At 46.4% G+C, this 25,179-nt stretch overlaps 1 protein-coding gene across 1 annotated transcript; it reads left to right on the top strand.

Moving 5' to 3' along the window:
- The first annotated feature begins 655 nt into the window (after window positions 1–655).
- Window positions 656–24,430, top strand: LOC113995451 (exocyst complex component 3-like protein). Its single transcript, XM_027735565.2, has 12 exons — window positions 656–938; window positions 2,555–3,149; window positions 4,830–4,947; window positions 8,900–8,974; window positions 11,131–11,231; window positions 12,266–12,358; window positions 13,717–13,849; window positions 14,830–14,940; window positions 16,393–16,548; window positions 19,568–19,689; window positions 21,207–21,392; window positions 23,326–24,430. The coding sequence occupies exons 1-11, from the start codon at window positions 656–658 to the stop codon at window positions 21,385–21,387; spliced, it is 1,968 nt and encodes a 655-aa protein (XP_027591366.2). The 3' UTR covers window positions 21,388–21,392; window positions 23,326–24,430.
- Window positions 24,431–25,179: the final 749 nt, after the last annotated feature.

A 25,179-nucleotide genomic window follows, 5' to 3' on the forward strand; every position in this document is an offset into this window, starting at 1 on the left:
TTGTTGCTGGAATATTGCACATTCCAGGAGGCTGAGATCACTCTTGTCTCCTCTGAATAGTGCTGTTAAAACATGGAAACCAATCCCCTTTCTCTGGGGCTTTACATCCCTGTTGGCTACCATGAGGCTTGCTGGGAGGTGGGGAAAAAATTGGCTTCAAACCCAGAAGTGATCTCTCTGCCAAAGAAAAGCTCAGGTGCAGCCTGGGCACGTGGGGTGGGTGGAAAAGGATGTGTTCTTCATAGAAACTATTAATAATCAACTCCCTTACACTGATAGGATTGTCATCGAAATAACTGGCAGCGCAGGGATGTTTTAGTCATTTAGAAAATTCCAAAAATTCCACTGGCTTTCCCCTAGTGCTTGTGGTTAGATTATGTATGAGGTTTTTGGCATTATTTTCCTAGAAGAGAGAGGGATTACATAAGAGGGCTGGCAGCCTATAAAAATGTCCTCACTTGGCACGGACAGGAACCAGGTTAGACTTCTTCAAAGACAGCTGAAGCCTGTAGCTGCACAGGAAAAAAATAAATCGGAAGAAGAGAGAACTTTTCTGGGAGACGGATGCTAAGATCACCTTGCATAGAAGTGTTTCTAATGCTTTCTTCTGACAGTATTCCCATTTGGACAGAAAGCCTCTGAATCTGCTTGGATCATGAGGAAGACAAAGCATTCCTGGGCAGCCGTGGCGGGAAGAGGCAACAAGGGGGAGAAAACAGCTGAGGAAAATGCAAGAATACTGCCCAAGGCCACATATGAGGAGAGAAAGAAGCAGGAGGCAAAGAGGAAAGGGACACTGAAAACCTTGGCAGGCAAATTGCTAAAGACTGTGGTTGGTGGGAAGGAGACAATGAAGAAGGCTGGCGGTGAGGATGTGGCAGGGAGTTTGCTAAAGATACCAACCAGTAGGAAGGGAGCAGAGAGAGGGACACCTGCAGGTAACCTTGAAGTTATCTTTGGGTCCAGGCCTGGATCTTGTCTGCCTCACTCAGCCCTGCAAGCTCTTGTTTTCATCAGCTTTACACTCTCCTCCTTCCCGTCCTTCTCCTGAATTCTCATCCTTTCTGAACTGTACTCTTGCTCCTCTGGAGAGCTGTGTATTTCACTTTGCCTCACAAGTGTTTCTCTTTATTGTTCTCATTTTTATCCCTGCAAAGACTCCTGATATGTCTTGTGAGAAAGATGATGTATGTGTGAGTGACACCCTGTTGGTGTGACTGTGCTGTTCTTCCACAGATGGGAGGGGCAGATGGGTTGTACATGGGCTAGTTGTGCCAATTAAGCATTTCCTATGTGTTGCATGTATCAAGGTAGGCCCAGTGCAGCTTGTAGACCGCTCCTGAACAGCTTGGGCATTGCTTTGTTGAAGATCCTTGCATCAACCCTTCTCCAGTTCCTTTCATGTTCCTCCCTTTAATCCTGTTTGGTTTAATTCTTACTACATATATGAGATTTTTTTCATAGAGGAAAGTTAGGATTCAGGTGGAAGATAATGGAAGCTCATACTTTTTCATTCTTCACTCTACACCCAAAGCTGTATCCTGAATTATTTCAGAGTCCCACTACTTCTGGCTTTGTTTAAAGTTCCCTGAATCTCATCGAGTTTGATTTTTCCTCTGAACTCTGCTCCAGGTACCTTTGGACAAATATTTTCAACTCTTTGTTGCTCAATTTTGTCATCTGTAAAATGCACAGTAAAAAACCTGCAGCTCTGTGCAGCTGTTGTGAGATTACATCTAACCCTTGTTGGTGGGCTAGATGTGATGGGTAAGACATTTTAAAAACAAGCAATAGTGAAAAACTTCTCCTTCCAGCTTCTGAACTTCAAAGATTTCATAATGCCTTGATGGGGTGTCTGGTGATTAGGGCAGTGGCTCTGTCACCACAGCTTCTTGCAGATGTGGAGGTCATGGGCTGTTATGGGAATCCCCTTCTAAGTTTCACTTTTGGGCAAAATAACACGCCTAATCATTTGGCCTAGTTAAAATACCCTGATAAAGAGAGGGCCCTGGACTGCACTGAGCAGTCTCAGCCTAAGGCAAGAGCTTGCTGGCAGGAGTGACACCTTCTGTGTAGCTATGTCAGGCTTGAGCAGGTGAGAGGGACCTTCCAAGGGAGCTTGCAGCGCTTTGGTCCTGCCAAGGTTTTCTGTAGAGGAAACAGAGGATTCCTTCTAGGCTTGACTTTCAGCTGTTGACTTGTTCAGAAGATGTCCTTTCTTTAATGCTTTTCTTTTGGACAGAAGGTGCATTCCTTAAGGAAAGATTGCCATTAATGAACCTGCATAGCCCACATGAAGAGGTCTCTGGGATGATGACCAGAAAACTGCAGATTAGTCTGCAGGCTTGGTTAGCCTGGAGGAGAAGGGATGAAAGAGAGAAAGAGGGAAAAAAGTGCTTGTCTTGAGGAAACTGAGAGGTACTAGTGCTAGACCTTAAGTGAGCTTATCTTAAATACATATGTATAAACTACATACTTCATAACTTGGATATTAAAGCGATGAGTCCTATAGACGAGCGAAGAAACAGCAAATTGTGTTCTTTCTCTGTTGCAGAGGAAACCATCTGCATATGCATTGAGCAAGGAAAATTTTTGGAAGCTTGTGATCATATTTATAATCTGAAGCATTCTGGAAATGATGGTGTGCGAAAATCTGAATCACTTTATGCGCTGCTGGCTGAACGAATGTGGACTGTGGTGGAAGAAGTGCTCAGTGGAAGTGGTAGGATGTTCCTGGAGCCATTGCAGTCAGTGGGGGAGTCACTGAAGTGGGAGAAGCAGAAGGAAGCAGACTGGCTTGGCAACAGCCAAGGAATGGATTCTGTTTCCACCTGGAGTCCAAACTTCTGGAGGAAAGATCTGGAGGAAAAGCTGATACAGTACGTGACAGCCCAGATTCCCCTGTTTGGTTCCCCTGCTAACACAGATGATACTGCACTAAAACAGCATCTGAGTCATCTAGAAACGACATTTCTCCCCAGCCTGGAACACAGAAGTGACATCTTCAAGGAAGCAGGACTGCTTGTCACCTATGCCCGCTGCTGTCGTACCTCTTTGTGTTCTCACCTTTCCACACTTACTGACAGTAACCATTTCAGCTTCAGCCAATGTCTTTTAATTTATGAATGGGGCCTTAAAATATACAAAAGGTACGTCTGAAGGACTTTTTCTCTACATTTTTTTTATGTCTCTATTTTTCAGTTCTGAGCACAATCTCCGCTTCCTGATAGCACAGCGATGCTCAGGGCTCTTGCTGAGTTTAGGCTTGCCCACTGCCTCTTTTATCTTCTGTGCTCTCAGAATCAGAGCCTTTTTTCGTTGCAGTACTGCCTTTTTCTAAATCCTTAGTAGCAGGCTCAGGGGCTTACCTGAGGCAGGCAGGTATTTCTCCACTGGACTCCTGTTAGACCTGCACAGTTTTCTGCTTTAGTGAACAATTTCTTTCCTCGCATTAAGCCTTTTTTAGCAAGGTCCATAATACTTCAATTACTCCAGCCTTTCTGTCAGCAAGGTGCTCTCTGGGCTTCTCTTGTCGTGTCCTTGGTTCTTATGCTGCTTTATCTGGCTTGTAGTTTGCTCAGTTGTTTCTATGCTTCCTGCATTAGTGTTCATATCACAGGAAAAGCATATAGCAGATCATTAAATTTCTGCCCAACTTTGGGAAAACAGATGTGGTTTTCCCTGTGATCTGAAGAGCAGCACATCTGGGACCTTTTGGCCCAACGTGAATTCAAAGCCTGTGGGTGCCATCAAAGCCTGAAGCTTTCTTGTGATTTCTTTTTGTGTGGTAGAGGTGGTGTTTGATTCTCTGTGTCCATGGTTTCGTTGCTACTTGACAATTCCAATCTACTCATGCCCTAATAGTTTTCAGCCCTTTGGGGTTATTTGATTGCTTCCATCCAAGCCTACAGCTTCTCTGATCCTTGTATTAATTACACTTATAAACCCTTGATTAGCTCATCAGCAGTTCATCAGGTGGGCTCTTCCCACACCCAGCTCCCAAAGGAGGGAAACAGTGTGTGGGTACACATTGACCATAGTCAGACACATGGGAGAAGGGGTTAGGATGCATCCCTTTGACTGACACTTTTGAAATGGTAAAGCTTTAGAGTAATGTATTGATAAAAGTATTGAAAACTTACATGAAATTGGAGGTGAAAAATTACGTAATTTAAATATATAAAGAAAATACAAACATATAACATATAAAGAAAAGTCAAATATAGGAAAAATGTATTATGTAAATGCTGAATTCCTTCAAAAAAACAAACCAACCAAGCAAGAGCAGCACATGACTGTATTAGTCATGAGGTAGTGAAGAAAGTGGAAATGAGAAGAGCACAGATGCCAGCCTTAACTATTTGAATTTTACTCTCTGAATACTGTTATAACCTCAGTGAAAGCTCATGCATAAATGCAGTTGTCCTGGTATATAGCTGCTTTTTATTCCACTTAGACAGAATATATGACACTTGTAAAATTGTGCATTTGTGCAAGTGTGCTTGGGTGACTCTACCTAAGCCTGGAAAGGAATTCAGCAGCAGCAATGAGGGAAAGGGAGAAGGAAACAACAAAAAAAAGTGTAATTTGGGCAGCAAATATGGGAAGAAGGAAAAGAAACAGCATAGAAGAATAGCTGGCGAAAGGACATGATAAAGATCATCTACATGCTGTGACTGCCCAAACATGGCAAATACAACTGGGTTCTTGCAGGGCACCCTGTTTTCTTACTATGAGACTGTGGTGCCAAGCAGGAGTTGCCAGGCAGGCAATGGGCTGTGGGCCATGGGAAGCTGCCCCTCTGGCTGAGCTCTTGTTTCTGTATGCAGTGGCAGCAAGGCATGTCTGAGACCCAGCCAGATCCCCCAGCACAACCTTTCCCTTGATGGACAGTATCTCGTGTGGATTATTTTGAAGACTGAGGAAAAGTTACTTGCAGTCACACGGGTAAGAACTCAAGGGTTTTACCCCAGTCTGCCTGTTCTATTCCTGTGGTTTTAATTGCCCTTATTAAATTAGCTGCTCCCTTGCAAGCTGAGCCAGCTCTGCTTAGCTGTGAGTAAGCCCCAAGGTCTTGACCAAGTTTCATTGCAGATGTGAAGATCCACGATTGTCTGCTGCCAAAGGGATGCAACCATGTACTTGTTCCTTAGCAGGGAAAAGGTCGGGACATTTGCAAATCTCTCTTAACCCATTGCTGCACCTCCATAGAGCTGCAATCTGCTCTGCTTAGAAGCCCATGAATCTGGAGGAAAGGAAGCCCATGGGTGAAACCCACTTCCTTATTGAGAGCCATTTCAAGGTGCTGTTAATCTTCTATTACTGAGCCCATTGTGTGCGATGGTTGGGTGTTTTTACAGCTGTGTAGGATATTGAGGCTGCTGGGTTTGCCTGTATGTGGACCCCTCACAGCCCTCTCCAGCCTGCTGGATTGACACTGCTGAGGTTATAGCAAAGACTATTTCCAGAGTTCAGCACAAGGAAATGGCAGCTGGTGCACAGCCAGTAGCCCTCCTGTAAGGTCGGAGGAGGGCATCCTGCCATGTGATCCCACAGGTGACCCCAACCCTAGGGCTGCAGCGCCTCTTTCTTTTCTCAGTAAAGCTCCCCCTTTGAAGAATTCTGTTGAGACATGTGGAATATAAATGAAGCAGGGAAGATGTGTTGTAGCAAAGGGGACTTCCAGAGGAAATGATGTTGTTTGCAAAACTCAGCGGGGCCTTTCATATTCAGCTAAAGCTGAAATGCAGCAGCAGGAGTTACCACACTCATCTCTCTGGCTTTCCATTTCCACCAGCCCCTAGGGAGGAGAGGAGAGGAAATTCTATGGCAAACTGCTGAATCATCCCAGGGAAAGTACTCTAAATTGCAGAGATTTTCCTCAAGGAAAATCTCATTCCCTCTCTCTCCCTCATTCCCTGAGGGAGAACACAAAGGTAGTCACAAACATGGGAGTAGAAGTGCCAGCTGTTGACAATATGCTTAAAGTGTACTGGTTTCAGAGTTTAACATTAGGTATCTTTATGGGCTGTTTCTCATTGTTACCCTGGGGAAGACCACATGTTCTTAAGGTCTTTTTTTAGCACTTGTTTCAATGAAGGAAATTACTTTACTCAGGGTAATGCCACTGAAGTTATTTTAGGGCACGTCTCTGGGTCATTGACAAGCCCTCAAAGATGCTGACTAACAGTGATGGAGAATTTAACTGTTGGGTTTTTTTATAACTTCCCTCTAACATAGTAGCTGGAGAAAGCTTTTGCTTAACCGTGGGCTTTCTGCTTTTGTGATGCAGGAAGTGCTGAGCAGGTTCACCTCAACCTGGCAGTGGTTATGAGCACTTGTGCCATGCTACCCTGAGTTGACTGTATTTTTTCATGCCACCTTGGATCTGGAAGCATTGCAGCTCTACACAGTGCTGCACTATACATTGAGAGCAGAGCTGGAAGTCCTGGGGAGTGTAGCACAGCACTACCCTGGCTCGTTTCAAACCTAGCCAGCTTGGGACCAGCTCCAGATTCAAGCTAATGAGCTTAAGTGGACATAAGCTGATTCCATATGGAAAAATTATGGATGTCACTTCACTCAGCTCAATGGCATAGCTTATAAAACCTGCTTTATCCCTCTGTTTCTGGTTCCAGGATACTTCAGCCCTTCATTATTCCAAACATAGAGGAAGCTGCTATTGAGCAAAATTCCTGTCAGTTATGTTTGAACAATTGTCGTGTATAATTCTGACTAAATCACATGGTGTGTGTTTTGCCACTTCAATGGATGACTAAATTTTTCTAAATTAGAAGAGCCTGACCAGAATAAGCCATGGCCTACTTTGCCTATAAATACCTGGTTTATCACAGGGAGTGCCAGCCTGATATCTCTGCATACTAAAAGCACTTTAAACAGAAACGAGCAGCGAGAACTGTGACCACATCTGAAGACCCACATCAGGTGTCATGTGGGGTTCAAAACTACTTGCAAACACCTTTGTGGGGAACTTGGTCAGCTCTGCATGCAAGTGGCATTCCCTCAGCCTGGACGTGTCTAGGGCCAAGGGAGCTTTAGACATGAGACTGCAGGGTTGGTGAACTGAAAGTGATGGTGCCATCGACTGGGTGGTCAGTCTGTCACCCTGCCCCTGTACTGGGGAATCTGACATGAGTGCAAGGCAGACCTTCCAGCATGATGCCAGTGTTCATTCTGATACTGAGAGGTGAAAAATGAGAAGGGTTTACACTAACCTGCAAAGGATCACTCGGGTCTGTGTCTTTCCCCCCCTAACACCTCTATCTTTTCAAACAGACAAAAAGAGGAGTGAGTAGTTCATGTGCTTTGGAGAATTTGGGCTGAGGACCTTCTGCTGCCCAAACGAATAAGGTTGTGCAGTCATTCTGCCCACTTTCCTGCCAATGTGTCAGCAGTGCACTCACACCCATCTTAGACAATTTTGACCACACTTGGTAGCAACGTAGGGGTCTCAAGGATGTTAAGTTCTTGCATGTTTTAAAACAGCAACCAGAGAGAAGAGGGACCCAAGCTATAGCTCAGCTGCCTGCATTTTCTGAAAGGAAGTAATTGGCTGGGCAGTCAGCACAGATGGACTGACCATCCATGGATCTGAGGCTTTGCAACATGGGGTGCCATATCTTGGCCAGACAGGGGGGAACAAGAAGGAAACTGGGCCTGTTTGTTACAGTAGAAATTCTAGTCCTCTCTCCAGCTCAGAGCCTTGGTGCCTGAGGTGCTGGTATCAGCGCAGAGCTACAAACAACAAGCTCGTGTTAATTCAGACACATCATCTGACCCAAAGCAACTAAGTACCATGGCTCAACAAGTTATTGCCTTGCAGCTACTCACTAAACCATACTTTGTCCCATTGGGGAGCAAGACCTTCATGTTGGCTTAAGCTGGCTCATTTTAGTGTGCAACTGGGGCAGGCTGGAAGTGTTTGTGCAGCTCGGCTGGGATGTGTTATCTCAGCACATCGTGTTCACACAATTGCTCACAGTCAGGTGATGACACTCTGGAGGAAAATAATTTTTCTCTGGTTGTTTACAACTGCTTATTTGCCTTTGATTAACACTTTTCAGTGAGTATGGAAGAGCAGTTGTTTTAAATATACTTTTGATGAAATTCTTCAATTGACAGCCACAAATTTCCTAATTCATCAGCCAGAAAAGAACAAAGAAAAAAAATGGCAGATCAGACTTTACATTCTTTGGAGAAAGATGCAGGAATGAAATAATAAATAAATGAGCCAGGCTTTTGAGTTTAAAGCTTCTATAAAGGTCAGATCGTGTTTTAAGCAACAAGCCCTTTCTCTGCAGTGTTAGTTTTGTTTTTACAACCCATTCAAACTACTGTAAGCCAGCCAAGTCTTGGGAAATTTCCCATTGTGCAGCCTCAGGGGGCTCATCTCATCATGACAGTAGCTTTAAACACTAACCCGAATCCTCTTTGCACTCACAAGTCCCTGGCTCAAGCGAGGGAATGCTTTTAATTAGCGCTGGCTCGTTTATGTGGGTGCCGATTGGAGCTGGGAAGGGTGGAAAATCTCAGCTACAGTAGCTGGCAGCATGGAGCTGTGTGTCTAAGCATTGTTTTGCTGTGTGGGCGCCTTCATTTGAGCTAAGCTAACTAGGGAAGACTGTAGATAACCCAAGCTGACACTGGGATGAAAGGAAGCTGCAAATCATTTAAACTCAAACAAACAATGTAGAACAAAACAGAACAATGTTATTAGGTCAGATGGAAAATAGCCAGGCTTTGGGTTAAATGCGACAGCCAAAAAAATAGAGGCAGAAATTCATCTAGCCCAAGAGCATAATGAGAGGCTGGGAAACCTAACTCATTATGAATGCCATTGTATCTCAACTGTTCTTTTTTCTTTTCTTTTAATGTTTAGAAGGAAGTAGGGAAAGCCCTGAAAGAAGCCTTTGATATTGGGAAACCCCCTTGTACAGATGCCGCAGTCATTCAGGTAAACGGGGCGGAACCTAAAAGGTCTCACACTTAGGGGCAGTCCTGTTTTTGCACACAAATATGTGGATATTTGGCAAGACCCAGTTTTACATGTCTCAGGCTAAGCTCAATGTGTTAGAAGCTTGCCAGTTAGCTACCATACTTAGACTGTGCCTGTTTGCTCCCAGACCTGTTTTTGTCCTGTGCATAGACAAAGAAAAAAACCTAACTAAAATAAAAATGAGCCTGAGATTAGCTAATTCAAACTGAAGTTGCATTTTCATTTATGCACCTGGATGTTTATGCAACGTTCTGTAAAGTCATCGTGTATGTTAACCACTCTGCTCTCTATGAGTTCTGCAGAGCACTTCTACAAAAGCAGTGAGGGTTGCCAAGCTGTGGCAGGGCCCCATATCTGGCAGTGCAAATGCAGACAGGCTCCCTGCTCCTGTGCTGGGTACAGCTGTGACTGCTGCCCTCATGGGTTGGGTGGTGAGAGGGGATGCTGTAGAGCACAGCAAAGGTGAGCGCTCGAAGGGCATTGCAAAAACACATTCAGCTGATTTATGAGCAGCACATACCACGGCCAGAGGGTGTTTGGATCAAGACCTGCAGAAGGATTAAAACAAATCCTGGAGCTCACATGTAGGCTCAAGTGATGCTGGAGATCAGGGGCAGGATGCGGGCTGCCTCAACTGTATCTTTCTTCTCAACTACCACCACCCCAGTGGCAGTCCTCTTTCAGTTCATGAAAGAGGAAATTAGCTCCATGGTCCTTTGGGATGGCAGACAGCCTCAGGCACTCTATTGGAGGCACTGCAGCTGTCCTTCCTCATGAGGATACAGCTTTAACTTGCAAAAACTAGCTTTTCTGGCCCAACTCAAACCCAGGAATCAAGTGCAGAGCTCACAGCAGGGACTGTTTGCTCCTCGCCTTGCCCTGTGCCCACTGGAGTGGTGGAGCAGTGATGTACCCAGTGATGTATCTGTTCTAGAGTGACTTTTAGCCACCAAGACGATTCATTTTCCTGGTCCTGACTCACAGAGCAAAGGTTTCTAACAGGAACTAGGACAAAGCCTGGTTTGAATCCTGTGGTCCTCATATCTGCAACATCTGGCCATGCTTCAGCATGAGTGGTTTTCTCTGTTGCGTACGAAACTGACAGGTTCAAATGCTCTGGGGTGGGTGATGGAAAAGACTGGATAAATAGGAAACCCTTATGAAATTACTGCCTCCTCAATTTTCACAAGCTGACACTGAAGATCAGATAAAAAATGAACAGGGTGTCATAGAAACTCATCAGCCATGATTTCCTGACACTTTGGGGTGGCATATTTTATCCTGTCCCTCTGGGTGAGCTTTTACATCTGTTGTGAGCAGTGGAAAAACCCATTCATGATGTGAGCCACCCTTTGTCTCTGGATGACGAGCATTGGGAGAGCACAGCCTATGAGGCCATCTGTCTCCTTTTATCCATCTGGCTCTCCTTTCCTTGCAAGCTTTTGTTTCCACAGAGCAACTAATGGGCAGCATTAAGTTGCCACCTGCTCAAGCCTGCCTGATATGGGGTGAATTTTGAGCTGTCTGGCACAGCCCACCTCCTGCAGACACCTGGGCCACCCAGCTGGAGTCAGGGGCAAGACATAACGCCACAGAGTTTAACACACACTGCTGTGTCAGGTGTGAGCAGTGGTGGCTGAGAAGGTGATAGATGCCCTCTTCAGACATCCCTGGTAGAGACCCTGGCAGAGGTGCAGGGCACACAGTTACAGCTGCCTAACCTCTTTTTTAGCAGCTGCCCCCAGATTTATCTGTGAGGGTGAGTCAGGTAGGAGCACAGGTGCTCCTGCAGATGTCAGGTCTTTGAGCTGAGCTGCCAGGCTGGATGTTGACAGCAGAGAACATCTGCAGAGACAGGCTTTCTCCTGGACTCCAGCCTGCTGACCACAACAAAAACAGTGGTAGCAAAAATGTAGGGTCAGGCATTAAAATTTGGCTCCTGAAAAATACTTTTATTTCCACTGTAGCTGTAAGGGCTCTCAAAACTTAAGCAGAAGTTGCTGCCTAGAGGGCAGAGGGATTTGGAGCAGGTGAGCAGTGGGATGTATTCCTGTTCACTGCATAGGTAACAAATGGCTTTGGCCTGCCCTCCTCTCACACATTGAAATCCACAGATACTAACAGAGAAGACAGAGGCTGCCAGGCGTGTCAGCGAGAGCCTGAGTGAGAAGGTGGAAGCTGTGTGCCTGGAGCAGTGCCTGAGGTTCCTGGAGAGGTAAGAAGGCTGCTTCTTTCCCTCCTTGATAACATTCTTAATGCTCAAAAGAAAGAAATCCTTATGTAGCAACTGGGGATGCTGTATTCACCTGGATCTTTAGTTTGATGGCTGTTTCCTGTTAAACTGTTTCTGGATAGACAGCGCTTCACCGCTGTTCCATGTGCTCAGCATTTGCTGTTGGGCTAAAGCTGAGGAGACCAAGAGCATCTGGACTTGCCAGGACAGTTTAAAGCCTTGGGGGATGTTCCGGAGAGACTTAGACCTTAAACACAGCCAGGAAGAGGGGCAGCCACGTAGCCAGAGCCCAGGCTTGGCCCTTCCTTCCCTGGCTGTTCTTCCCAGGCACAGTGCTTCTTGCTGGCTCCATGAGGCGATGAGGAGCTCTGCTTTGTCCTGGTTTCATAGGAGGATGAATGTCTTTTTCTCATCTTCTGCCCTCTCACCACTTCTTCTGACTCCCTTTATCTTCTTTTTGTACTTGGGCATCTCTCACCCTATGCATACCCTGCATCAGAAAATGCTGGTTGTAGGTGAATGTTTCAGAAAGAGGTTTCATTTAAGATCCTTGGCACTCCACATGATGAGAGAAAGAAATTCCTATAAAACAAGGTTGTCCAGGAGCCACTCATGAGATAGAAGCTGCAACAAAGCAGTCAAAAGACTTTGTGGGTTATTCATACATGCTGAGTCTTTGTTCCACAGCTCCATCGGCAAAGCCTGAGTTGCTTCCCAGAAACAGGTTTTGCAGCAACAACAATCGTAAAATGAACCTCCTGCCTCTTGGTCCGTACCAGGGGCATTCAGGCAACTCGAGGGCTCTCCCTGTGCCATTCCTGTGCTCTCCTTCCTCACCAGCTGAGCAGGGCAGAGATTGCCTTTGTCATGCTGTAGATCCCACCTTACAGAGTGAAACTGTACATTGAAAAGACAAACAATCACAGAGTATTTCTCTGGTTTGCTGACAGGCTGCTGCTGTCAGATGCATTATGGAGCATGCCAGATTAAAGATATGTCTTCCTGTTTTAATTTAGCTATGAAGATGAAGTAAGAAGCTTTCTCCAGCTTGATGGCTGCCCACCAATCTGCAGCAGCTTACGAATCCTAGAGAACTGCTGCCTTCTCAGGTTAGAAACCAGAGCCTGGGGAGTGAAATGAGTTTTCTGCTGCCTGATCTCCTTCTGAATCTGCTCTGAGGCCAACCTCGCTTCCAGCTGGATCTGGGCGTTCGACCCTGTGCACACCAACCCTGAAGCACAGAGGGAACCAGCTGTTGCCAGCAAGACCCTGTCAGAGCTGCCCTGGCTGCCCCAGAGAGAGGGAGGCTCAGATGGGGGCTGTGACCTTGGCCAGAGGGCCACGACTGCTGCAGTGGCAGCACTGTGCTGCTACTGCTTGCCAGCTCCCAGGTCCTGCAGGTGCAGGGGCTGTAGCTGGTGATCCGCCATCTCCACCTTCCTGGTGCCCATGGCACTGAGCAGGAGGCTGGCAGCAGTGCTGTGTCACATGTGGAGACAGTATCCCGGCTACCCCTGTCTGTGTTGTGCTGTGGTTCCTTTCACTGGCCTGATCATTTTTCAGCACGAAAGCCTCATGAAGATTGTGCTGAGATGTGTGTGCCAGTGCACTTGGTAAACACAAGCTTCTGTGCTCTGCTGAATGAAGCCCCATGGATCATGCCAGGCTCTCCCTGGGGTTGCTAGGAAGGAGGGAAGCAATAAAGCACAGAAGGGTGGAGGAGGCTGTTTGCACCTATGAGTTAATTTTAGAAGCACTTGCAGCAACGGAGAAAACAAAGTTGCTTCACTTCTTCCTGTGCAAAGTTATTTGGGGATCTCTGGAGTCAGCAAAATGCCAAAATCCAGCATATGCACTGTGATTACTTGACATCAGAGCCTTGTGTTGAGCCTTGGTAGCTGTTTTGTTTGTTTTATTTGCATGTTGCTGATGCTGGATCCCAGACTGCATACTTATGAGTCTCTTTTATGTAATTCTTCACAGTAATCCTGAGAACAAAGTTGTACACTGAACTTTTCCAGATTGTAAAATGTCTGGTTTCAAGCTGGTGATAATTTTAACCAGGATTTGCTGATTTGAAGACTGTTGTGATGGGAGATAATTGTCTTGTATTTGTAGGTTGTCTGAGGTACACAAATGCTCATTCAGCCTCCGTTTGTCAAGGCCACTTCATGCCTACTCATTTTTGAAAACACTAGAATTTTTTACTGATCTGATCTTACTAGTGATGAGTACAAGTGGCATTTGTGTGCATTGAGCTTTCCTGTCCTTGTTGCAGTGTCTTAATGAGAGCCATCCAAAAGATGGGTGCACAAATGTGGGTCACTGAGCTAGCCCTGGACCTGAGCCTATGTCCATTCACTTACCCAGGCAGTTGTATTGGTTACAGTAGGAAGAGTCTTGATCTGAGAGAATAGCCTGATTTGATCTGATCTATACTTTTCATATTTTTTGTTTTTTTTAACAGGACTGTCTGGCTTAAGCTAACATACATTTGCAGTGCCAGCACTAGCCAGGATCTTAAGGTAAATGGATTTCTAGACAGGATGGAAGATGACATTACAGAGCGTTTTCTGCAGACAGTCACTTCTAAAGTCAAGGTAGGGGAGATCTGTTTTAACACTGACTATTTTCAGACTGTAGGGCAGATATGCACTTCAGTGTCATGTCCTGCTTTGGAAAGGGTGAAACCATAGTTTGGTCTTCCAGTCCTAAGTGCTTCTCTGCTTTGTCAGAATCTGTGTACGGACAGCTTCACTTTTCCAGTTTTGGGATCCCAGTTCCATTGTTTGTAGTGTTGCTGTTGTGCTACAAGTAGGCACCCCATGGTGCCTCTAGGAATCCAGACCCCAAGGGCTGAATTTCACCGAGTACCTGCTCATCCTCAGCAGCTAGGCATCTTCTCAGGGCAGTGATAACTCACAGAGCCCAAGGCTGTGCTGAGTAGTCAAGAGGCAGAGAAGACTGACCAGAAATATGTCCCTCCCTTGAGATAAGTTCCCTTCCCTTCACACTTGCCAGTATCAACCCATTAGCCCAGACACCCTTCCGATCCTGGGCTCTGTGTCTAGGGAACACACAATTGCAGGCTCCCCAGTGTGTGGTGTTGTGCATTTCCCTGGGAAACTCCCCTGAGCATCTTCAGGCTCATCACACAAGGTCCCTCGAGTAGGCTGGAGGCAGCAATAGGAAAATGACGAAAGAAACCCTGGCTACACTGTGCAGTTTTGGTCTCCAGAGCTCATTGCCAGCTTGTCCCATGGGCCCACACACTGAGATGGGAACTGGGGATGGTTCTGACAGGGAGCCTGGACAACCCTGGGAAGAAACAGGAGAGCTAGGGCTCAGGTTTTCAGTCTTCCAGGTTTGGACTTAAGAACTTAGTACATCCTTCCTGAGTTTGAATTGTTTCTTTCTTTTATGTTTTGCTTTTCTTTGAAGTAAAGGCACAGGATGCTGCAGCTTGTGGAGGAGTCTGTTTCCGAGATCAGAAAGAGCAAACGCACAATAATCTGTGTCTGCTGACTGTGTGGTGTCTCTACATGTGCACTCTTTGACTCTGTTTGTGCCTTTTCCTCAGGGAACACTGAAGAATCACTTCAAAAAGTGTGACAGTGGTTTTGGCCACATTCTGGAATCCTTAAAGCAAAGCTTTTTGGCCTTTGGGAAGAAACAAACAGATATGTATGAGGTAAGAAATAAGTAAGAAAGTGAGAAAGAGATGTTACTTAGGAAATCACTAAAACTAGTCCTTGAACCTCTGGATGGAGCAGTATTTGAACATTAACCCAAACTGCAGTTTTGTCTGATGTCAGAAGGGCTTTTAATTATCTAGTGGTCTCAGTCCAGTTCCTCCATCCAACAGAGTTGGATAGTGACATCTGAGACCTTTCTGTTATCACAGCAGAGAAACCAGCAAGTGAAGAAATGTGGAAACTGAATGTACCTCCTAAATACAAAGGGGGAGCATTGGGCCATCTCTGATCCTACCATTGCCACAATACCATTATACTGGCAATTCTCAGCTTCTAATGTGCTTCAACCTTATTTGTAAGGAATATTTGTCCCTTTGATGGAGGGAGGACACAGAGGAGTGAAATGTCCAGATTCCTAAAGGACACAGAGGGTTGACAAAGAAAAACCTCACGAAGAGCCCAAGATTTTTCACCTTTACAGTGGCCTAAATAATTTGTCTGGAATCTTACAACGCCTTTTGAGTCTGTCTCTTCAGCAATGAGTTTGGTACCTGGGGAACCCTCTTTTGTATTCAGGCTGGATTTGCTGCTGCTACCTGTGCCACGTATGTCCCTCTAAAGCAGAGGGCTCTCAGGTCTGCAGTCTCTTTGTCAGTGATTTTAGTTAGCATTTTGCAATGTGGAAAAAGCTAATAGAAGATAAAAAAATAGGAGCTATTCTGCTGTTGTTCAGAGCCTGTCACTGGACATTATGTCACATTAGTGCTGGGGCAAGCAGCAGCTTGGTGGCAAAACACTGTGCCAGAGCTCTCTGTCTCTTGCTTTGTCTGTTCTGGACAGAGCTGGGGATTTCCTGTACCCTTGGACTGCAGTCTAAAACTGCTCTCATTTCAATTGCTAATGAAGTGTGGCTTCTGTGCAGCAGCCCCTCTCCCCTTAGAAATGCTCTTCAGCCCTTTGAGGGGCTCCACACTGGAGTTCCTCAGCCCATAGGAGTTCCTCCACACTGGAGTTCTCAGGGTGACTCAGAGGGAGATACCAAGTGACTTCTCTGTGCTCAGCCAAGGGTATGGCCCTGTGTCCAGTGTAGATGCTCCAGGGAGACTGGATCTGGCTTTGTCTGTAGTCCAAGCTGTTGCCAGGTGATGTGTTTGTTAGCCATACCAAGTATCACTGCAGCTCTGGAGCGTGAGTGACCTCTGGCTGAGGTAACTGGTTCCACTGCTTTTGCTCCACATTTACCATCAGTGTTTATGTCGTCCCCATGCAGCTTGGAGCTACCCCACGTGTTAGACCAAGCATTTTAAAGGGATACCTAAGCAAAGAAATGAGACAGCCATCTGCATGGACACTATATCCACTGTCTGCACTGCTCAGAGTCCTGTAGGTATGGTCTGGTTCTTGCTTAGTCCAGGGAAGTTAATCTGTGTGTCTTTGCTCTGGAACAGGCCCTCGTCCAGGCTGTCAATGCCATTGTTATTACAGAATATGTGCAGGCTCTCCTGACCACTCCCAGGAAACCATCTTCTGTGCAGAGGAGGAAGGTTGTCAACAAGATAGAAGAAGATCATAGGATGATGCAAGCCATCTTTAAAGAGTGCTTAGTAAGTCTTTGATATGGTTACAGTTTTGCTCTCTTGTCATCAAGAATGGTACCAGCAGAAGAAAAGACTCTGAAAGCAATAAAAAAGCTTAAGAGTTTTTACTGCAGGGGTATCCAGCTTCACAGAAATGACAGTCAGATGTGCTGACGGCACTTCTGATCTGCCAGAAGCTGTTAGTTCATGGTTTTGAAATGTGTGACTGGAGGAGGCAAGTTTCACACTCCTGCCACTGACATAAAAATGAGGCGTGCTCCTCTGAGCTGGTGAGACAGCTCCAAAGCTGTCAGCTCCCCCCAGCAAGCCTTGGGTATGTGGCATGGAGGGGCAGCACTTTCCTTGAGCCTCTTGAGTGATGAACCAAACTGGCTGCTCCACATCTTCACCTGCTCCCGTGGATTGCCCTTCCCGGCTGCTCCTCCCTGGACATGGGGTGTGCACTGTTATACATCCAGCCTCCTCCCGCCCCGCAGGCCCTTCCCAGCCCCTCAGATCTGGGATGATGGCTGTGTGAGCCATTTCCCTCTGCTGCAGCGTTTCCCCACAGGCAAAAGCATGCTGATGCTGTTGTGGTTGGTGACAGCTGTGGGGAGGAATGAGTCTTCCTGCAGGGTTAACACCTCACAGCACTAAAAGGTAAAGGTGCATTACAGAAGGGATAGATTAGGCGTAAAAGCAGAGCCACGCCTCTGAAGTAAACCTGTGGCAAAGTGCTAGGTCTGATTTGCAGAAACAACTTCGGAAGCTTAAAAAAGCTTCTTTGCTCAATTCATAATCTGGTGTAATTGGCAGTGCCACACACGGCATCTGCGGATGCCACCAGGCTGTCACATGGGTCCCTTGATTACCCAAGGACAAGGACTGCAATGGCAGCAGCATCCCCTCCTGCAGCTGCTCCAGTTGGAGAATCACTGCTGTGCAATGTCCCTGGCATGGCTCATTAGCAAGTGCAGGCTGAGAGTGCCTAGGCATAGTGCTTTGTAAGAGGCTGGGCTGAGCAGCACAGTGGTACTGGTTGCAAAGTCAGTCTGGTAACAGGACTCAGATGTGACAGAGCTTATAAGCCCCCTTGGCTATACTGGTTTTAATAATTTCACAAATTCTGAGTAATTCTCACAGCTTGTCAATTTAAGTGCTAGGGACTGAAAATCTATTTTCTCACAGATGAGTCCCCTGCAAGTAATTTGTCAGCAATTCTTACTTTGTCCAACGAATAAAATGAAATCAAAATGATCGTCTGTAGGCTTCTCTAAAAACCTCTCTGAGCTATTACAATTAATGCACTAGTTTCATGGTGGAAAGCTGGAAGCTGCCAGTGCTTTTAGCTGAAGACCCACCTCCCCTGTAGTGATCAATCACAAATGAGTCAGTGCTTTGAGCAATCAAGCCATGGGGAATAGCAGGAGGGTTCTCTAATCTTAACTCTGAAGTTTACCAGTAATGCTCTGCTCAGCACTAGCTTTGGCTGCAATATGCACAGAAAGCTGGTTTTACAGTGCAGAGGAAATACAGGAAATCTAATTATCTATTAAGACCCTACATTTAGCTTGGGTGGAAAGTCTGCATCCGGTTACCCTGTGTGCCCAGTCTGTGCACTTTCTTACTTGAGGTGGGAGCACTGAAAACCTTGGGAATGAAATGCATGAGCGATTTGCAGGGGACAGCCTGATCCTCAGTCAAATGAGGCACACAGTTATGCATGCAAAATATGTACTCTACTGCAGACTGAATTTATTGTGCAGTTGCTGCACAGGCTGCACCTGCTCTCTGCCCTGCTATCACCTCTCTTCAGGCTCTTCCTTCCCCCTCCATCCTCAAAACACATTAGGAAATACCTTCCTTCTCTCCTAAGAGCAGTACATGTCAAAGGCACTTAAACGCTGCTGACAAGACACCTCTTTTTTTTTTTCCTTTTAGACTGTAGGCTGTTTACCTCTGACCTTGCTTGTCTGTATAGTGCTTAACCAAATCTGACGCCTTCAAATTAATTAGCATTTTGTAATAGTAAGCTTGCCAAGTATGAAGCTGTACAGTACTGGTGCCTCGGGAGCCGAGTACAGCTTGTGCACTGAGCCGAGCTAGGCATGCTGTGTGTCTGCAGTGCAGAGGAAGAGGGGGAAGGCTGTCTTCAAATATTACTATTATTTTTAATTTATGTTCAGTGCGGAGGTGTCGCATGGAGAATGTGACCTGCTCTTCCCAGTGCCCCGTGGAGATCAGGGGAACCTGGGCTTCTCCTGCCCCAGTTTGGCATCCCATTCTCCAGGTTTGCTTTGTCACAGAGTCTCTGTTGATGTGGTGGCATCAATAATTCAGGGAAGCAATTTAACTGTATTATGGCACTGACGAAAAATGTGAGCGAGACCTGAAGCTCTCTCTTGGCAGTTCATCTGCATTCTGCTTCTCCAGCTTTGCTGAAAATGCTGTGTGTTTTTTGATGAGGCTTTTTTTTCCTCCTGTGTGCTCCAGATTAGAGGGAGCTGATCATATGCAGCATCTACCAGTCATGTCATATTATTTACACTCTTCAGCCCTGCTTCCCTTTTTTTCTGTTAGAGGATCTGTGCTCCCTCATCCTCTCCCTGAAGTCTCTTTTCTGTCCCTGGGCTTGCTTTGGGGCAGCAGAAATGCCAACATGTTTGGCCAACAGAGCTTGTTTTCACATAGGCCAAGCAGAGGGCTGTGCTTACCTCTGGAAGCAAAACGCTCCCCAAAGGGTGAAATGGTCTTGAAAGGACAGGCAATTTAGAGAAAAATGAGGCACATTTCCTTCGCCAAAGTAAATGCAGGAGGGGATTCTGCACTGCTGAATGTAGTTGCCCAGTCACCCTGGAAGCAGTCCATGACTGCTCCCCAGTTTCTCTTCTCCTACCCTGGGCGCAAACCAGGTTTCTATACATGCATAGACAGTCCAGCAAAATTCCTGACTCACACAGAGAGATATCCAGTCTGATATGAGTCCGGCTCTTAACCCTGTGTGCTGTTGCCCTTGCCCTGAACACACCTTTGCTTCTTTCCTCAGGGTCCTGCAGCTGGTCCCCTCAAGGATCCCATAAAAGCAATTTTAGAACTTATTCAAGCTTCCGATGCGGAGGGGATGGAAATAGCTCTTCTGCCCATTCTCAAAGAATTTCCTGAGCTCAGGTAATGTCTTTTGTTTGTCTGTCTGCTGCACTTTGACATGATTAGCTGACACCAGAAGACCTACAGCAGTATTAGTCCTGTGATACTTTTTGCAGTGTGCTGGGCCAGACACAATGGCCACCTTTGAGTGTACTCGGTGCTGCCCCTTTGCAGATGCTGATTAACACAGTTTATAACTTTGCCAGATATGAACTGGTGGAGCTGAGATGTACTTCTGTAAAGGTGAATGATGGATGAAATGGCTGTCAACAAAAAAGAAATGCTGTTGGAAAATGCTACCTGAATGGAGAATTTACAGGCACATATGTGTCAAGTGTAGGTTTCAAAAATATTCTTAATTCAGGCATTTCATAACTTCCAAGCACTTGGCTTTTGGCTTCAATACTTTACCAATCCTTGTATAACTGTTTCCACAAAATTCCAGGTGCATTCAACAAGAATATACACTTCCATTTCTTACAGGAAGCTGTAAACAGAAATGAAACACAACTTTTACTAGGAAGGTGAGGTCTTAGCTAACTGCATTTGTTCCAAGGTCTGTGGTTTATTACATCTATCTTTTGTTCTGATGTGCTGTGCAAGTGATTGTGTTTTTCCAACCTAACATGATTGCAGTGAAGAGCTCTCTGTCATAGGATGCTGTGAAGGTCAAAAGTGTGAATAGTTTCAAATGGGGAGCGGACAATTTGTGGTAGATAATTATTTTAGTGCCTATTCAACATGATAGTCATGATATAACCCCCAGCAAGGGAAGTCTCTGAATTGTAGACTGCCAGAAGCAAAGAAAAGAAAAAAGACAGAGAGATCTTGTTGTGCTTCATCTGGTTTCTGTATTCTTTTCCTAAACATTTACTACTTTTAAAGATGCTATTGAGCTAAAAAGCTGCATATCTGATACAGGATAGTGATTCTTACTCTCTTACAAACATACATAAATAATATATATATATAGTATAGGAAGTGGGCATAGGAAGTACTCAGAAGACCCAGATCTCAGAGGAGGTCATCCTGGTGTGAGTGGATGCACTGTTCTTGATTACAACAGATTTCTGTGTGTTTAAAACTGTTTGACTTGGATACATTTGCCTTATATCTAATATGGTGCTGCTCAGTGAAGCAACGCTCTGTAGAGCAAAAATGCTATAACCTTCCAGATGAACAAGAATTAGTACCATTTGAGGGGAGAAAAGATGTCAAAAATGCTTCCAAATGGTCAAATGCAGAGTTATCTGAAACCTATTATGATAGATACAAGTATTTTTCTCGGAATAACCTGAGTTGAAGGTTTCCACAGCTTCACAGGGATGCTGTGTGCCCTGGGCTTAGGATCCGTGAGCTCAGCCACGTCCCAGACAACCCTTGTGATACAGCCTCCTCCTTCTTAGGTAGCCAGCAGGTGTCAGAAAGCAGCTCAGCAGCTTCCAGTCTTTGGTCGCATCCAGCAAAACTGAGTAATAGGAAGCAAGGTTTTTTTCCTTGACTCATTTGCTGACCTGCCCTCTTACCCTTTTGGAAAGGAAGGAACATCTGAGTGCGGTGCTGGACCTCAAAGACTCACTCGGCCGAGAAGACAGAACTGCTCTCTTGAAGGCATTTGAAGATAATTGCAGGGAATCAGAAACAGAAGCAAACTTACTTTTTGCAGATATAGAAGTAAAACCTAGAAAATATGGGCTCTGTGGCTGCCTCTGCTGTTAGCAAAGGTAGGTGTGTATGTGTGCTTATGTGTAACATGAATACCTGTACAGGTGCAGGCATTCCTGCTTACAGGGAGGTGGACCAATGATGGCTGTAACATCACCACCTCAAGGTCCTCATTGCTCTATATGCTGGCTCTACTTCCCTTTCTCCACCTTTAGACTTCCACGTCATGGAGGATCATGTTGTAGGCAGTGCAGGGTGCTGAATGCTTAGATGTGTGATTAAGGTTACAGAAGGGACAGAGGAGAAGACAGGGCTCTTCCTCCCCATCTTTCACTCCTGTCTGTGTGTTCCTGCAGCAAAGTCTCTCTGCAGCATCCTCTCCCTCCCAGCTCTTACCCTCTGCATGGACAGGGTCTCCCAGGCAAGTGCTGCTGCCTCCTGGTAGGGCACACCAAGGGATCTTCTTCTCAGTGGTCCTCCTGCTTCCCTGGTGCCGAGGGGAGGGATGTGGGAGCCCCAGCACTGCCCCCTGCAGTGGTGACAGCTGCATTAATTGAACCAGACTTGGCCCTGTTTAAGTGACTGTGCCATGCTGTGAAAACCAGAGGGAAGTGTGCCCCCTCCATGCTGGCAGCAGCAGCTGGTGGCAGAAGGGAGGAGAGTTAAATCAGAGGGATGATTGTCACTGTGAGGTGTTAAATCTCCCAGCGTGAATTGCCAGTGCTCATTTGGAGCACCTGCAATTGCCTTTCAGTCTCCCAAGGGACTCCTTCCTAGTCACAAGCTGGGCTTTTTTTTTTTTTTTTTGGGTAAGTTGAAGCAGTTCTTGAAGCTGAGCAGTTCCTCATGGTTTTAAAATACTCGTTAGTGGAGAACATGCAGATATTTTCTTCACTTTAAATAATCAGCAACTTCTTTTTAGTCCAAATTTATCCAGCTCAGAGCCAGAGAATTTTGTTTTATCTTGGCCAGGTCAGATCCCTTGGCTACCAGAAATAGTCCCTCTCACTTTAATATCTACAGATTGTCACCAGTCACCTTCTGTTGGATAAGCTGACTAGTTTGAGTATCTCAGGTTGAGAAGCACAGTCCCTTTCCACCTCCCGCGCTCTCAGGTGTCACCGTTTATTTATAGTTACCCATGTTAGCAGATCAGGGATGAGTTATGCAGGGCTCTGACCTGGGGCCTCAAGGCACAAGCAGACAGCAGGCTGTCCTGGTAGCAGGGAGAGAAAGCAATTAGAGAAACAATTAATAAGCACACAAGCTTCCCCTTCTTAATGAAAACTGATTCTGATATAATGAACTGGCTATCAGCCACCCATTTTTATACCCTCCTTTAAAGAAATTACCCATGGTGTCACCTTTGCTTTATTAAAGATATCCAGGAACATGTTTTTAAAACAATGTAAGTCACTTAATCTCCTATTTTGTGAAGTCTCCTGGGCAAATAGGCTCCCACATCTCAGCAGACCAGGCTGAGTCTGCACTGCAGTGAAAGCACATGTGTAGCACAGGTTGGTCAGCTCACCTGAGCTCAGGGGTACTAGAAATGGTGAAATTATGGGATGCACCACCTTCTTTCTTCCATTGCAGCCCTGGGATTTTGCTGCCATGCTCTGGGGTGTGACCTGTAGGTACTTTGGGAATCAACTACTTTCTCCTCATCAGGAACACATTTGTCCCCTCTGTATACGGAATTGGGAGGACTTGGAAAAAGTGCTAGGTTTGGTTGTTTCGTGTTTGCATGAAATGTCCTTCCAGAAGAGGAGTGAGAAGGTTTGTCTAGATAGGGCAGGCAGCAGGGATGCTGCCTATGACTATGGACCCATGGATTGTGTAGCCCAGGAACTGGAGAATTTCAGCAGGTGAATGTCAATACATCTTCATGCAAGAGTCAGTGCATAGGAGGGATGTTTCAACTGTTTGACTCTCACACGTGTTCTCACAAGTGTTATTTTATTACCCAGATTTTTTCTTGCCTTCCCTCAGGCCTGCTGTGACAAACGTGAAGCCTTGCTCCCATGTGGCAGCATCTGCAATCACAACTCCTTGAAAGCATCAGGGACCCATGCAGCTGGACATATGGAGAAGCCTGTCAGCTATGGAAGACACAGTTCCTGCATTTTTGCAGGAAAGCCACGTGGCTCAAATCCTAATCTTCTATGCAAAATCCAGGAGGGAGATGGATGGGATATGGCAGAAAGACATTCCTCCAAAATTTCCTAGAGATTGCCACTTAGCTGAGTCCTAGTAGTTATTCCCAGGATGTGGCATTGTGGCATGTGTGAAGGAGGAAGGTTCACCCTTACCAAATTTCTCTCTGTTTCCATCCCTTGTTTCCTGCAATCTCACATGAAACCAGGGACTGCTGCACCACACGTTGTCCTAGTGTTGCAACCTCCTGAGGGACTTGGGATCCTCTTGGGGAATCCTGCCTAGCCCATCGTGCTGGGAGTGCTTGCTGGTCTGGGCACCTTGATCCACCCCCCCGAAGCCTGACCCATACCAGGAGGGGTGCAGACAGAGCTGCCTCTCCCCTCACTCACAAAGGCTGTGACCTGCTTCGGGGGCAGCCTGCCATGGTGGGCTGTGGGATGGGGAGCACTTCCTGTATGAGTTTTACAGCTGGCTCTGGAGCATAGTCTTGCATTCATTTTTATCCCTTGGTTACTGGAAATTTCCTCTTGGAGAGGGAGGAGAAAGCCTCATGGGAAGCAGGCAGTGAAAGGAGCTGTTTGTCCGAGCCTTAGGGCAAGGTCTCTGCTAGTTTTCAGATGTAAATAGGCAGTTCTGACAGGAAAACACTGACTTTTCTTCCCAGTTATCTATGGACTGGTCACAACCTCCAAGCTGGATGTGGTTCAAGGCCCTCCTTTGCTATTGTGTGAAAACAGGCCATTAATGCTCCTCTCTGACAGCATAAACAAGCAAAAGAACTCTGCCTCATATGTGCCAGTGCTTTTCTGAGCTGCCATTTTCCCTCGAATCTGCTTCCCTAACAAGTAAAGGGGAAAATCTGTGCATAACCTGTCAGTGTGTGAGGCAGCAGATGTGTCATGCCCTGGGACCCAGGGAAAGCGCAGACCTGGTGGGTTCTGCCACGTTCTGCGGTGCTGTGCCACCATCCCAGGGGCACAGGTGTCCCAGCTCAGGGGCAGCTTCTCTGCCCAGAGCCCTGGGTGCAGATGGGGTCCTGTGAGCTCTTCAGGAGCCAGGCAGGTTTGTAATTGTCACTAGCTTTGCACCTGGTGCAGTGCTGAGCGTGGCAGAGCAGCAGGAAGGAACAGGCTGCTCCATCTCCAGGGAGTCCTCTGTGTGCTTTCAGGGCCCCATGAGACCTTGGCATCGTTACACTGCGTCCTTCATGTCACTAAAGGGCAGTGAGAGCATCCCATGGCCTGAATGCCCTTCCTGACTGCATGGCTGCTCCAAAGTCCAGTCCTGGTGTCCCTCACGTTTCATAGCTGTGCATTACAGCTTCAGTGAGACCTTTCCTGGGATGTGGGATGGCTGGGGGAGCTGAGGCAGCTGCAGCCTGGACAGGTGGGCACAGCTGGGCTGTGGGGCTGAGTGGGCACCTGTCCTCCAAAGGGTGCCAGCCTTGCCAGGCACACTGGGCCAGTCACCCTCCCCTCCTGACGAATTGCACATTTTTTCAAGGGTGGGAAGGGATGACAGACCTGCATGACAGACCCTATTGTGACAGCAGGGTCAAGGTCAGCCTCTGCCAATGGGAATTTCAAGCAACAAGCCTTCCAGAGGAAATAAATAAAAATAAAAGCCCCTCTGACATTTCAGTCACCATTGGGCTAAAAATAATGCCACAGCACGTGGACGGCTCTG

The sequence above is a fragment of the Pipra filicauda genome, unplaced genomic scaffold (genome assembly GCF_003945595.2).
Source record: "Pipra filicauda isolate LSUMZ 115617 unplaced genomic scaffold, ASM394559v2 scaffold212_size3012638_pilon, whole genome shotgun sequence".
NCBI lineage: Eukaryota > Metazoa > Chordata > Aves > Passeriformes > Pipridae > Pipra > Pipra filicauda.